Here is a 13950-nt window from a genome sequence, read left to right as displayed (position 1 = left end):
CTGTTCCCATCACATACGCTTCTTGCACTGTAAGGAATACGTTGCCAGACAGTTTTCTTTTCCTCGCACATTCACTGTGCCTACATTGTGAGCTCTAACGAACATCATTAGTCATACTAAACCAGAACAAATTCAGCCTGTCAGCAACAACCGACGAACACACTGGCAGGATGCCAGCTCTCATAATTTTTTTGCTGCTAATAGTGACCAGCACACTCCGCCAACAATGCTGAGGCAAGTGAGCAATTACATTTTCCTTTCTCCAACATATGTCCTAGCATCAATTATTTCCCAGTTAGCCTGCACAACAAATCCGAGCAATGGCAGTAGTTTTTATGTGCGTCTTTAGTGAAACCGCACGCACTGAAGGAAAGAACAACGGCACTAACTTTACAAAACGGCCTGCCTCAACACTGCGACACTTGAGCTGGTTACGAATGGCCATATTTAATGTGCCTTCATCCATACACCTTTCTTAATTTATATCTTCCAGTTGTTGAAAGCAATAACGTACAACGACAAAAAGACTAAATATTTTTCAGAATCTTAACAGTGGTTGCACCTATTGCTACTAATATATAAATTATTATGCAACAACACAAAAGCAGGCATTCATTTTGGAGACACACAAAGCAATGTTCTTGGTCAGCCAGAATGCAATGGTCAACAGAAAGAAGAAGAAAAAAGTGTTAACCTGTGCTTGAAAATGGCTGCATTGACTGCTGCTGGTTCATTCCATTCATTCCATTTTGAGGTAAGTGTGGGGAGAGAGGGGCAATGGTTGTGTCCACTAAAAGAGAGGGAGAGAGAGAGAGAGAAAAGAAAGAGCGACCATCTTTTGCACATGTTATAGTATAAAGTACACACACCATATGAAGCAGATGCAACATTTAAATAATGCAGGAATACAGACTCTGCAATCGTGGCATTTTCAGACAAGAGAAATACTTCGTAAAACCTTCAAAGCCCTTAAATTCAGCTAATTCCATAACCTTTAATGTTCAGCTCCTAGAGTTTCTGGGCAAACAGCATTTCCAGCAAGGAATCTCAAGCAAATATATTATTTGGCCAAGGATTTTATTGCTTTGGTTGTTTCTACAGGTTGCAGATTTTATACACGTCTTCAAGCTATCAGAGTTAGGCAATGCAGTTGTGAGTAAGTGTCTCTGAGGAACACACAGCATGTAGAAACTATGTGTCAGAAAATTTCAGTAGCATGGCTTTCTGCAATCATAGGCTCACTCACCAAACCTTGCACCTTAGAGCATGTAAAACACCAAATTTAGCAGTGGAGAATGAAATGATGCATGTGGTTAAAAAGAAATTAGGGTTGCAGAACAGAAAGGCTTTGACATACCAGTCACGTGACATCAGCTAAACATCATCCTACACAAGCTTGTGGGCTTCAATGTGATTCCATAAAGCTTGCATCTCAATCACAGACAATCAGAAGTGGAAGCATTTTAAATAATTTTATATAATGTCTATTAAATGAGTACAATTCAAGGAAGACAAAACAGAAAGAGTAGGTTGGTTTAGACTGGTACAATAACTCTTTAAAAACTGCTTCGATTTCCCTAGCAGATGGTGTGATTACTAATGAGTGAATCGAGGAACAACTTTCTCTTTTTAATTTTGAGCCTGAAAGGCAATGCCAATGACTTTACTACGATAGTATCAATTTACGATAGCAAAATTTTACAGAGACTGTGAAAATGAGCCCTTGTTTCTTTACGAGTGCAATGTGATCATTTATCACAGGATGCTGGCATAGAACGTTCAAGATGAAACTAATTTATATTCTAAAATATTCTTGGGAGCCTAGCCTAAAAGTCTAAGCAACATTTGTCTTTGGTATGCCTTTAATATCACTGCATTTCAGTTTTTATCTGCTTCACATAGCCCAAATGCCATATGCATGGGATGCGACAGGGTATAAGGGTATGTACAGGTAGCTTATGCAGATGTCAGCTGTACAATCACCGAAGAAAATGAACAGGGTGGATTTGTTGACAACCCCTCAATGCAATGGCTGTTTGGAAATGGCACAATTTTAAAGAAAATTAAACAATTTTCCACTGTTATACAGCATCTGAACCATGTTTAATAATTACATCACTTACACATAAGGATAAAGCTCAGCATATTGTCTTTATGGCAAACTCGATCAAGCTGGACTGTTTAACAAACAAGATGAACTGTTCAGAAATTTTAGTTTAGTTCTGCCACAGATTCAGAACACTTCTTTTAGGCTGAATCTTTCATAGCATCGATATCTTCAAGGCCGTTCATGAAGTTTGTCATTGAGAGAGTCAAGCAGATGTAGATTCTGGCAAGAGCACAGTCAAATGAACAAAAATTGCTTACCCTGCCAGGTTTGCTATATCACAAGGTATGGTAACAAAACAACAAAGAAATGTGTGAACAAAAGCAACACGCATTAAAAGGGGGCAGATAACAGAAATTATGCTGCACATTAAGCTTACTACATCAAATCTTTAGGAGGTCATTGGAGAATATAAAACCAAGAACCAATGCTGCATACAACTTTTAGAAGCGCTCAAACACAAAGTTCAGTTAGTCTGTTTTCAGTGCAAGAAACAAAAAATAACAATACTGCGCCATCATGACAAGCTGTGAAGTGCTAATGGGGTTCCTTTAAGCTTCAGATAAAATGCACGAATTTCTCGTTAAACAGAACAGCCAAACAACAAAGATACTATAATCTGTTTCATACATAGCAGGCAACAGGCTACAAATAGAGAGACTTCTCTCGCTGCTTGCATTTGCAACAAAAAGATAATGAATCATCATACGAAAGAAAGATACAGGTGGACGTCATATAATTCATTGTAATTATAACATGGAAGGTGTCATAGATCTGAGTCAATGTACCATCAAACGAGCAGAGTGACATACTTCTGCAAACAACAGCCGCAGTGCATCACTTGCGGTCGTGACCAAAACATCACAGGTCACCTACTGGAAGCAAGAAAGCGCACAGGTATATGTGATCTGACATAACCTGACTTCCACAAGTTGTAGCTCTAATTTATAAAGTAGCTCCATAGAAAGAGTTGCAGATAAAAATAAAGTGCAGTGCAAAACATGAAGAGCGAGACTTCTACGACCACACTGTATTTACGTGGCCTCTGCAGTGTTGCCTGCTAAGTACAAAATGAAGTACTATAACAAAGAAAGAAAGCAGACAGAAAGGAATAGAGAAATGCTGAAGTAAAACAGGATGTGCAGACTTTGTCAGGAGTTTCAATGTAATCATGTGCATGACTGTACAGACTTAGCCACATTGCTCCAAAGCCCCGGAGAGTTAGAAGGACAGCGGTCCTCACTCTCTCTGCTGAGGTGATGACATGCTACAGGAGCAAAGGCACAGGGCTGGCATTATACGTTGTCACTCTTGGAATGGATATAAAACTTTTAACCAAGACTGCACAAGAAAACCACATTTGACAAGAAGCAAGCACACCTAATAACACACACACAACACCACACACAAAACAGGAGGGCAGCGACAGGTTGCACTGTGTGGACGTACCTGAAGACGTGGATGGGGCGTCACGAGAACTAAACGTATCTATGCTTGTGGAGCTCGCAGGTGCTTGGACTGCCAGAGATAAAAGATACACACACAGACACAGGACTACTGACCACATGAAGACATATAGCATGAAACAAGCACAACAAAGACACCCAGCGTGCTAGAGTGTACGCTAAATGTTTGTGAAGAAAGCATTGCTGCCTTTCCTTTCAAGTTGCAACCACATTAAAGGGGCCCTCTACACTGAACACACACAGTTTGCTCATCACGAATTGGTTTTGCTTGTCCTCAGATTGCATTTTCTGTTTGAGGCAGAAGACAATTTGGCATCTATGGGGGCAATGAAATCCGAAGTTATTGTGATTTAGTTTGCCTGCGTTATCCTTTTAAGTGGCGCTGACAGTGCTAGCTTGCAACTCTAACATTCTGTGCCGGCATGTAAGATATGAAGTGTCACTAGAGACAGCCTACCAATGATTAGGTGCAAACATGTGTTCACATTAATTTTTAACAGTACGTAAAAGCATGTCTTGTGACACCTCTGATTGGGGCATGCAGTGAAAAAGATTGCCAATAATAAACTTTTACTACAACTTTGTTCACATTTAATTATGTTTCATGACATAGGATGCAATCATGGTTTGAAATTTGCAACACTACAAAAACTATAGTAGGGCCCCTCTACACACACACCAAACAGACAGTACTGCCATAGAACAACAAAGTGAGAAGTCCTCAACATTCACTATGCTCGGAAGCAGCATCAAGACATTTTACTCCTAACTAGTAGGAGTGCACCATGACAAGCAAAATTTCCATGGACTTCACCAGGTTTTCTACCACACATACACACTTCAATCAGAATGTTACTTTCATCCTCTAATGAAGGCACAAACCACAGTAATCGCAGGTGGCTAATATACCGTGTGTCCCAGCTAACACGGGCCAAGCTGTTTAAAGAAAGGGCTATGGGATACGACGACGGGACCAACAGTGTTATGTTAACAATCATCAGATTTTTGTGTAAAAAAGCAAAGGAGAAAATTGATAAATTGACATTAAAATAGTGATTACTATAGAGGCAAGTGATGCAACTAAAATGATGCTTGTGAGGTACTTTTAATTTTAGAAGTGCAACAGCAGCAACATCATTTAACAGCCTCGAACACAAATTGGGAGTTTCTCTTTATATCGATCAACCATGTGCACCAGGAACGTAGCATAAGGTGGCGAGTGATATTAAAATATTGCATTTACTGTCGGTGCTAATCAACAACAGCAGTATCTGCTGCAATCCCCTTCCCACCTCTCCAAATTGAGTATAGCGACCACTCACAAGAGAATTGCTTATCACTAAACAAGCACACCACTTTGTGACTTAATCCCTAATTTCATATTCTTGTTAGCGTTCCATATTATACGAATGGTACCAACTCACTATGGTGATTAAACCAAAATAGCTACAACTTGAAAGAAAATGTGTGTAAGAGGAAACCAGAGACAAAGTAAATTCATCAGTTTGCTGACAGTTATAGTTCAGCAGAGAATGACTCTATGTCATTTTTTGACAAGATTTGGTGCGCTGACATTTTATTCCCAACTAGTAGGTGTGCACCATGATAAGCAATATTCCCAAGGACTTCACCCGGTTTTCTACCGTACATACACACTTCAATCAGAATGTTACTCTCATTCTTTAATGAAGACACAAACCACAGTAATCACAGGTGGCTAATATATCGTGTGTACCAGCTAACACGGGCCAAGCTGTTTAAAGAAAGGGCTATGGGATACGACGACAGGACGAACAGTGATGTTAACAATTGCCTTGCTCACCTAGTGAATTTTTCCGTCATCACTGATTAGATAAGTTTTCAAAATTAATATATTAATTCATAAATTTATTATTAATTCCTTAATTGCATAAGCTTGAGTGTCAAATTATGCATCACATTCGAAAACATCACATTCAACAGTTTCTATCCCATTATATTTTCCCCATTTATATTATTGCGATAGCAATTACAGTGGAATCTCTATAAATGGAAATTCCTTATATGGAACTGCCACTTAAATGGAACACCATCCTTATGGTTGGTTGGTTTGTATTCATACAACGCTTTAGCATTGTCTCTCAGTAAATGGAACTCCTGGTAAACCAGGGAGAAAAATTTCCCTGGTTCCTTGAGGTTCCGTTTAAAGAGTGCCCACTGTATATGGAGACTCCAGGCGAATTTCCGCCATCGTCGTGGTGCTCCACATAAAGTCCAAGTGCGACAAAATCATGGCTGCACACCGTATGCGCTAGGTGTGAGCGAAAGCTTGTGAGGGTGAACCCAAGAGGTATTGTGGCTTGATGCTGCAGTGTCTCCATGTGCTCGTAAGGAAGGAAGTTGGGGAGGATGCACACTGTATTCTGTGCGCAAAGGGGGCAGCGGGGAGATGTGCGTGCACTAGGAGGAGAGGGGGTGGGGGCAGGCTTATCTCCTCTTCTACTCCAGCTGTGGCGCCTGAGTGCTGCTGTACGCATTCTATCTTGGAGGCAATCTGCGCTGGTTCGACAGCTAGCTGGCCATACCGCTGATGCCTTCATGGTGCTGCGTGCATAGTCTGCGGTGAGAGGCAGCACGAAGAGGAATTCGCTCTCCACTGCTGCTGCTCTTCATCATGCCAGCATTTTTAAGTTATTAGATGGAAGAGATAAGATGAGAATACTAAAAAATTGCAGCAAGCTTAAAGGTACCAACTACAGCATCTCGGAGGATTTCTCACCACGCGTTCAGGCAATCCAGAGGAAGCGTGGGTGAACACGAAGGAAAACAGAGATAAGGGTGAAAAAGTTGCCTTATTTTTGACAAACTAAAAATGTATTTACAAACAATTCAAATGGGATGATGGAAGCGACATGATGATCCCATTATGCTCTGAATTACAGAATTTTTCCATGTGTAATGATGAAGTGCCTCAAAAGAACAACATGACGCCACTGTCACCACACACTACCCGGAACACGTTTTCTGTGATGGATGTGAACGCGAGGAGTATTTTGCCTAAATCTGACGATCTCCAGGGCCTTCATTTTGCGTATAACTCAGATGTGACAGTGATTTCTGAGACGTGGCTTCACGATAAGATATCTGATGAGGACACAGCACCTTCTTCGCATGAAATTGTTTGTCACAATCGGCGAGCTAGGGGCGGTGGCATCGCAGTTGTGCTGAAGAAAAGCACTGAGTATACGGTGATACCTCACAATACTGACGTTGAAACGTTATGGATTCACGTTCGCCTGTGCCACTATAATGTTCTACTTGGTGCACTTTACAGATCAGCCTGATGCCAATCTTTCAGTTTTGGAGGCACTGCATGACTTCATGCATGAGCACTGTAAACGAAATGCTAATATCATCCTGTGCGGCGATTTCAATCTGCCGAAAATTAACTGGAATCTACTAAGTGTTTCGTCGTCTTGTCAGCATTCTGAGTTGTTGCTTGATATTGCTTTTTCGCTTTGTCTGAAGCAACTTGTGGATCGGTTCACACAAGTAACAGCTACCTCTAGCACACTTCTTGATCTTTCTTTTTTTGTTTCAGATAAGATTAGAGACCTAAACTATGAAATGTCCTATTTCCCTGGAATGTCAGATCACAACATTGTCCTTTTTACTGGCCACATGTGGGTCTTGCAAGCTGAAAGCGAAAAAGTCTTAAAAAGTTTCATGACTTTAATCGAGCTCAAGATGAGAGTATGCTGGACCTCTTGGAACAAGACAGATATTTTTGAGCATAGGCATGCTGCCAGAAATTTGACTGTCGATGATTTGTGGATTCACTTCAGGGCTGCTGTGAATGAATGCATTAGCAAATATGTTCCCACTAGACAAAAAAAAAGGGAAACCGTCAGAATCCTTGGATCTCACGTAGATAATACAATTGAAATGCAGTGTCAAACGCCTATCACACTCTGCTGCGAACAGAGGTGTAGTTTCACTACAGCTGCTGCGCAATGAATTGCACACAAAGGTAACGCTGTCCAAGTTCAATTTTTTTTTACGTGAAAATGCACATTTTTCTTGTGAACAACCTGAAAAAGTTCTGGTTGCACCTAACAAGGAAAAACGAAACTAATAGCAATTTGAGACTTGACGATGCTGTCACTAATGATATTAACCGTGCAGCCAACGCATTCAATTATTACTTTTCGTCTGTGTTTCTTCGTGCCACGACTTAGCCCACATCTTTTCAGAAAACCAGTTTTGCTATGCCGGATCTAGACATAAACGAAATGGGCATTTTTTGGGGTCTACTTGAATTAGACACCAAAAATGCTATCAGTCCGGGTGGCATACCAAATGTGTTTACGCTAGATACACTGAGTGGTGCGCAAAGGATCTGCATATAATTTTCAAAGAAAGCTTAAGGAAAGTGGAGCTACCTTTGGAACGGAAAACAGCCAAAGTGGTGCCAAATTATAAATCGGGTGACAAACTTAAAGTAACCAGCTATAGACCGGTCTCACTGCTGTGCAGTTGTAGCAAAGTTTTGGAGCACTCTGTTATCAAGCACCTTTATTCTTTCTTAGAAGACAACAATATTTTTTTTTCACGCAGCCAGCATGGGTTTTGGCGCAACTTATCAACTACGACACAGCTCATTTAAACTACAGATGATCTAATGGCAATAATAGACAGAAGCAGACAGGTTGATATGATTTTCCTTGACTTTGAGAAAGCTTTCAACCGTGTGTCACGTGCCAATTTAATGTTGAAGGTCCAGTGCCTACAAGACGACTATCAAATTGTACAATGGCTCGACACGTATCTCACAGAGCGCAAGCCATTATAGGCGACTAAAACTCAGAATTTGTATTCGTTCTCTCAGGCGTTCCCCAAGGAATGGTGCTCGGGCTGCTACTTTTTTCAATTTATATTAACGATTTCCAAATTAACTCTCCAGTGCGTTGTCGTTTATTTGCTGACGATTGTGTTGCATACATGCACAATGAGTCAGATGAAGATCAACAAATACTAAACAACTTCTGATCAGAAATTAACTAGTGCTTACTATGGCAAAATGTGACTAAACGCTTCCAAATGTGTTCAGATGAGGGCTACATGCAAAAAGATACTGCTCGTCTACACCTATAACATCAACAATGTTCCATTAATTGCTGTAGACAAATTTAAATATCTGGTATAATATCTAAACTCTACACTAACCTGGAACAGTCATGTGAAATACACAGTTTCATTGGCTTTGGCGAAACGTTACATGCTAAGAAACCGTCTAAAACATTCCACTTCTAAAACTAAGCTTGTGGCCTACACGACATCAGTTAGACCGTTATTGCAATATGCAGATGCTGTTTGGGATCCGCACACCAAATATGATATTAATTACATTGAACATGTCCAGAAAAAAGCGCTAAGATTCAACTTTAACGTCTATGGCAGGCATGTGTCCGTTACTGACCTCAAGCAATTAAGCGGCCTTCCTACTTTAGAATCACATAGAAAACTACACAGACTACAAGTACTCTTTAATATTGTAAGCAGTAGAACAAAGATGGAATTCATCAATCACGTTCAATATAACAGCACAAGGCCAACGAGATGGAAACACAGCAAGACGATTCTAATGCCACGAGTGAAAACAAACGCATACCGTTTTTTCTTTTTTCCTCGAACCATAGCTGAATGGAACTTGTGACGTAGTTGGGTTATCACCAGTTGATACCTTCACATCTGCCGTGCAACCTTACCTGTGATATTTATCGGAAACATTTTTCTTTTTCATTCATTGTGCATATAGCTTTTATCATATGCATGTCACTAATGTTTATTCCCTAGGCACTTCTCTGCTACTATTCGCGGAGAGGTTCTGGGAATCTAACCCTATACTCATGTATTAGTTTCTGGTAAGCTATTGTTTGTTGACCTTTTTCTTAGATTTCCTTTGATGATGGTTTCAGTTAACTTCGGGAGTCTTGTTTATTATCTTCATTGTGAACAGCTCTTTAGTGTCTTGGCTTATGGCTACAGACAGACACATGTTTTCACACTTTTTATTCGGTGCTCTTTTGCCTGCAGTATTGTCTCAGAAAAAATACCATTTCGTGAGAGTATGAGCATAGTGCAGAACTAATGATTTAGTACCTTTTCTTGCTCACGCCTCCAGTGGTTGTTTTGTCACATCTGCTTTCTCAGTATTCGTATGCCATACTATTATTGTTATCAATTTTGTCGACTTGAATGGCTGCAGTGTACAATTTATTCTTTATAAAATAGATGCACCCACTCCTGCTATGGCTTCCAAAAGGTAGCTGGCAGTATCTGACAAATAAATAAATAAATTCTGACAGCGAGTGTCCACGGTCATTGAGCGAGATGTGTTTATGTTTGCCTGTGCATGCGTGACAACGCGCTCGTTAATTTAGTTTGTAAGCAAATGTTTACAGCAGTTTATGCAGCTGATAAAATGACTAAACTTATCTTGTACGTATAGCTGTTTAATAATTTGCATTTCAAAGACGTGGTGCAACATGCAATAAAGGATGGGAAGCGCATTTTGCCTGCACGACAGCAGTGCTCTCAAAAGGGGTTTCAAAAATCAGCATTACTCAATGACCAACTTTGTGATCAGGAAAAAGTGACAAGTTAAAGGTGTTGCAGTTGGCTGTTGCTATGAGTAAGCAGTCGCTTCCCATTGTTAACTAAATCATTGCACACCAGCTTAGAGCAGTAACAAGAAATAAGATTGAAGCGAAGCAAGAAAAACAAGAAACAAAAAGCAAACAGCAGTTATGTACAAGCGGCAGCCAACAGCTAGGCAGTTACTTTTTCGCTTTTATGCAAATCACCAAGTAAGCCATTGAGTAGTGTTGGTTCTTTGAAACCGCTTTTGAGAGTGATGCTGAAGTGTGCAACATTTGCAGGCCCTCCTTCACTTGGCTTCCTTTTTTTTCCCTCTACCAACTTGTTCAACTTTCAGTCATTCTAAGTGACAGCAGAAAGGTGAAGAGCAATTCTGTAACAGTGTGCAGGTCAATTGCGAGAAGTCAACATACAACACAATAAAATGGGGCCAAAGCATGGACGTCAGGTGGACATCATGTACTTCAATGTAATTATAAGATGGAAGTGTGAAAAAGACAAAAGCTAAAAAAGAAATGTTGAGCAGAACAATTAAAGCAAGCTTACACTTATGCTGGCTTGATAACGTATAGTGAAACAGTGCTTGGCAGTCATTACCAGTGAGGAGCATAGTTAGCATTTCACCCAGAAGGGCGAAGCGAAGTGCACACTTGTTTATAAATGGGAAGCTTGGCATCATCAATTTGCACTGATCAGACAGCTTCAGAACCAGACGGTATCACTTGCAGTTGCAAATAACTATTTTGAGAAGCAATTCCTGTAAGGCAAATTCGGTTCAGTGTGCACTGTGCGCGACAGGCTCTTGTTTCTATCAGGTATGTCTGCGGAGTTGGAGCACCACAAGTTTACGTTAAGTGAGGCAAGGTGTTTCCTGGTGAATGTGTGTCAACTTCATTGTGTCTTCTATACTTGCAAATGCTCACTGAACAAGAACAGCGTCCCTCGCAAATGTCTTGTCCAGACAAGATTGCCCAGACAAGATAACTAGATAACAAGACAAAATTGTCTTGATAACTTGTTTGGGCAACTTCAAAGATTTTTCAAGGTCCTCATATGTCAGTGAAGTTTGCTGGATACAGTCAAACCCACTGATTTCTTTCTTTCACTTTCCATGTTACATCTTGGAGGCTGCGCTCTTTCTCTAGAAACGAGGTGTTCTGCCAAGAATTGGCACCCCATAATGTCTGAAGCATGGCGGCCATGACATTTATCGGTGCTCGCAGTACGAAAAGCATAGCCTTTGAGATTCATGACTATTGCTCAAAGGAAAGCATCACTAGGATACATGTTTGGACGCCACCTATATGTATAGCAGCAGGAACTCAGCAGCTTGGAGGCGGCACAGCTACGAAAGTAGCATGCAACGTAGACCAATAACGCAGGAGGTTTTCGTGCGTTTTGCAAGTGCATTTTAGAGCGCAGCTCTTGTTCCCGCAGCGAGCGTCAATTGCGCAAAGGTGTCCGACAATTTCGGCATGTGTCACTTGTGCTGCACCAGCCAAAATGATATCCTGTCTAGACTTCGACCATACTTCGACACACGCGTGCCGTTGGCTGCTTTATTCGGAGCATGCACAGAACGACCCCAGCATGCGCATAATGAGCATGCGCATAGTTTAAAGGTTACCATGCTTCACTGTTTCCAAATATGTAAAGAAGCAAGGAAGAACAACCCCTGAATCTCATGTGACATCATTCATGCCAAACTTGGGGGAAAGCACCTAAGAAAATCGATGAAGGTTGCAGTTAAGTCTTCAAGTCAAAGTAATCTTATCCTAGCTATCCAAGATATGAAATCTAAAATAAAGACAGCCAAGTCAAACTTTTACTCAAGAACACTTCAAGCATTCATAAAGGTGCCAATACACTTCGACGTGACCCGGCACGCGCGCGCGCAGTGGTTGTGCTACATCACGCCAGGTCGGCTACGCCGCGTCAGGCGTAAATCCGTCCCCCTACAGTACAACGCCGCGCACCTGCCGCAGCTGGAGTAGCGCATGTGCAGAACACCGCGCCACTCCGTGCCGGCTGTCGTGGAACATTGAAACAAATCTTTTCGCGCGCTTTCTCTGTTGGTAGTGATTGCCACCGCGGACCGGACTGTTGCTCGACGATGGCAACGGATGCAGACACATTCTGCAAGACGAAACATTATTCTCGCTTTGTTGCTGCGTCGTCTGCGTAGCAAGAGGAACAGGTCTCTCTGCATAACACAGACACGTAGCTGCTGCCACTTCTTTTCGTCGATTCAATTCACGAGTATAGCGGTCCCTCAGCCGCTTCCATAGTTTCAGGCACTCTTCGACTGAAACAGGAAAAACAAGACAAATAAACAGGCGCTGAGTGCATAGCATGTCCGGAGACCTATACACACACGTCCGTAGCATTGACGCTCCTGTTGAGAGGCCGGAGTACATGCGTATCTGCTCCCATGCATTGTTTTCCCGCTCCGCATGCCGGTAGTCCATGCTTTTGGTGTCGTAGACACACAGGTGTTGCTGGACGGCGCCCAGAAACCTTTCGATTTCGGAGCCGCACAGGTCGGGCATGCTTTCTTGCAAAGAGGCCATCTCATTCTGGCTCAGCCCGCCGAGTAGTGAGTCTCTACCTTGACGAGAAAGGGCGCTAACTTGCTCGGCGCGGTTGGCGCGAAATGCAGTCGGTTGCATTCGGCACCGGACGACGTCCAAGCGCACTGAATGCCGCCAGTCGCGTCGGCGCCAGATGCCGCCAGAATGTAGAGGGTCGTGTTTTTGCCAACGTAACGTCGTCATGACGAGCGCGAGCGCACGTTACGTCAGAGTGTATTGCCCCCTTAAGAAACTCACAGAGCAAGTTCTAGAACCAGTACCTTAAACCTAAGGCATAGAGTGATCCCTTAGTGTCGCCTGAAACTAACAGAGATAGTACTAATTCACAAAATAGCCTTTTTTCATCTATCGTCACAGCTAACAATGGGAAACTACCTCAAATTGACATCATCGTTAACAGCAGACTAAGCCCTCTTATGTCACTGAGGTCATAGTACTGAACCTTCATTTATACCTGGACACAAAAAAAGGGCGAGGCCCGGAAAAAACACCAAACACTTTTTTGAAATGATCTGCAGAATAGACGGCGAAGTACCTTAGTATAATATTTAACAAGTCATTATCATCATCTGTTTTTCTAAAGGATTGGAAATCTGCAAAAGTTGTCCCAGTACATAAATCAGGCAGCAAAGATGACCTGTCCAACAACTAACGAGCACCGCATGCAAACATTTTGAACACATCATACCAAAACATAGAACTGTCTTTCTAGAACTAAGAGCTGTGCTGTAAAAACTAGAAGGTTTACAAAAGAAAGCACCAGGGTATACAGTATACGCTCGTTACAACGGACCTGTGTACAAGAGTTTCGGATATAACGGACCATAATTTCAGCCTTAGTTTGTTTTACCTATTTTATTAACCTTTCCAGGGTCTACATTTTTCGTCATATGCAACCGGCCAGGATCAATGTTTTTTATTGCAGATTTAAATTCTTAAGAGACATCTAATTACCGTAATTTTTCCGTAATTACCGTAGTTACGGTAATTTCCGTTAAATTACCGTAACTTTTTTAAGGATGATCGTATAGTGAGACAAAAATATTTTGCATTAGTATATATGTACTGTTTATTCATGAATAACAACAATAAAAATAGGAAATGAACATATAAGAATAAAAAAATTGATGAATAATTATACACATAT

General features: G+C 41.4%; 1 protein-coding gene across 3 annotated transcripts in view; it reads right to left on the bottom strand.

The window, feature by feature from the left end:
* Nucleotides 1–13950, bottom strand: part of Med (Smad/Smad4 homolog Medea) — a 58810-nt gene that overhangs the window by 22674 nt on the left and 22186 nt on the right. For 2 of the 3 annotated variants that reach the window (XM_050178474.3, XM_050178472.3), the window contains exons 6-7: nucleotides 3557–3625; nucleotides 695–790 (exon numbers count right to left, since the gene is read on the bottom strand). In XM_050178474.3, coding sequence (XP_050034431.1) covers nucleotides 695–790; nucleotides 3557–3625 — 165 coding nt within the window. The remainder of the gene's footprint in view (nucleotides 1–694; nucleotides 791–3556; nucleotides 3626–13950) is intronic. The other variant, XM_050178473.3, reaches the window with a different exon arrangement.

Source organism: Dermacentor andersoni, chromosome 5 (genome assembly GCF_023375885.2).
Source record: "Dermacentor andersoni chromosome 5, qqDerAnde1_hic_scaffold, whole genome shotgun sequence".
Classification (NCBI taxonomy): domain Eukaryota; kingdom Metazoa; phylum Arthropoda; class Arachnida; order Ixodida; family Ixodidae; genus Dermacentor; species Dermacentor andersoni.
Note: the sequence above shows the minus strand (reverse complement) of the source record. Positions and strands in the feature narration are given on the sequence as shown.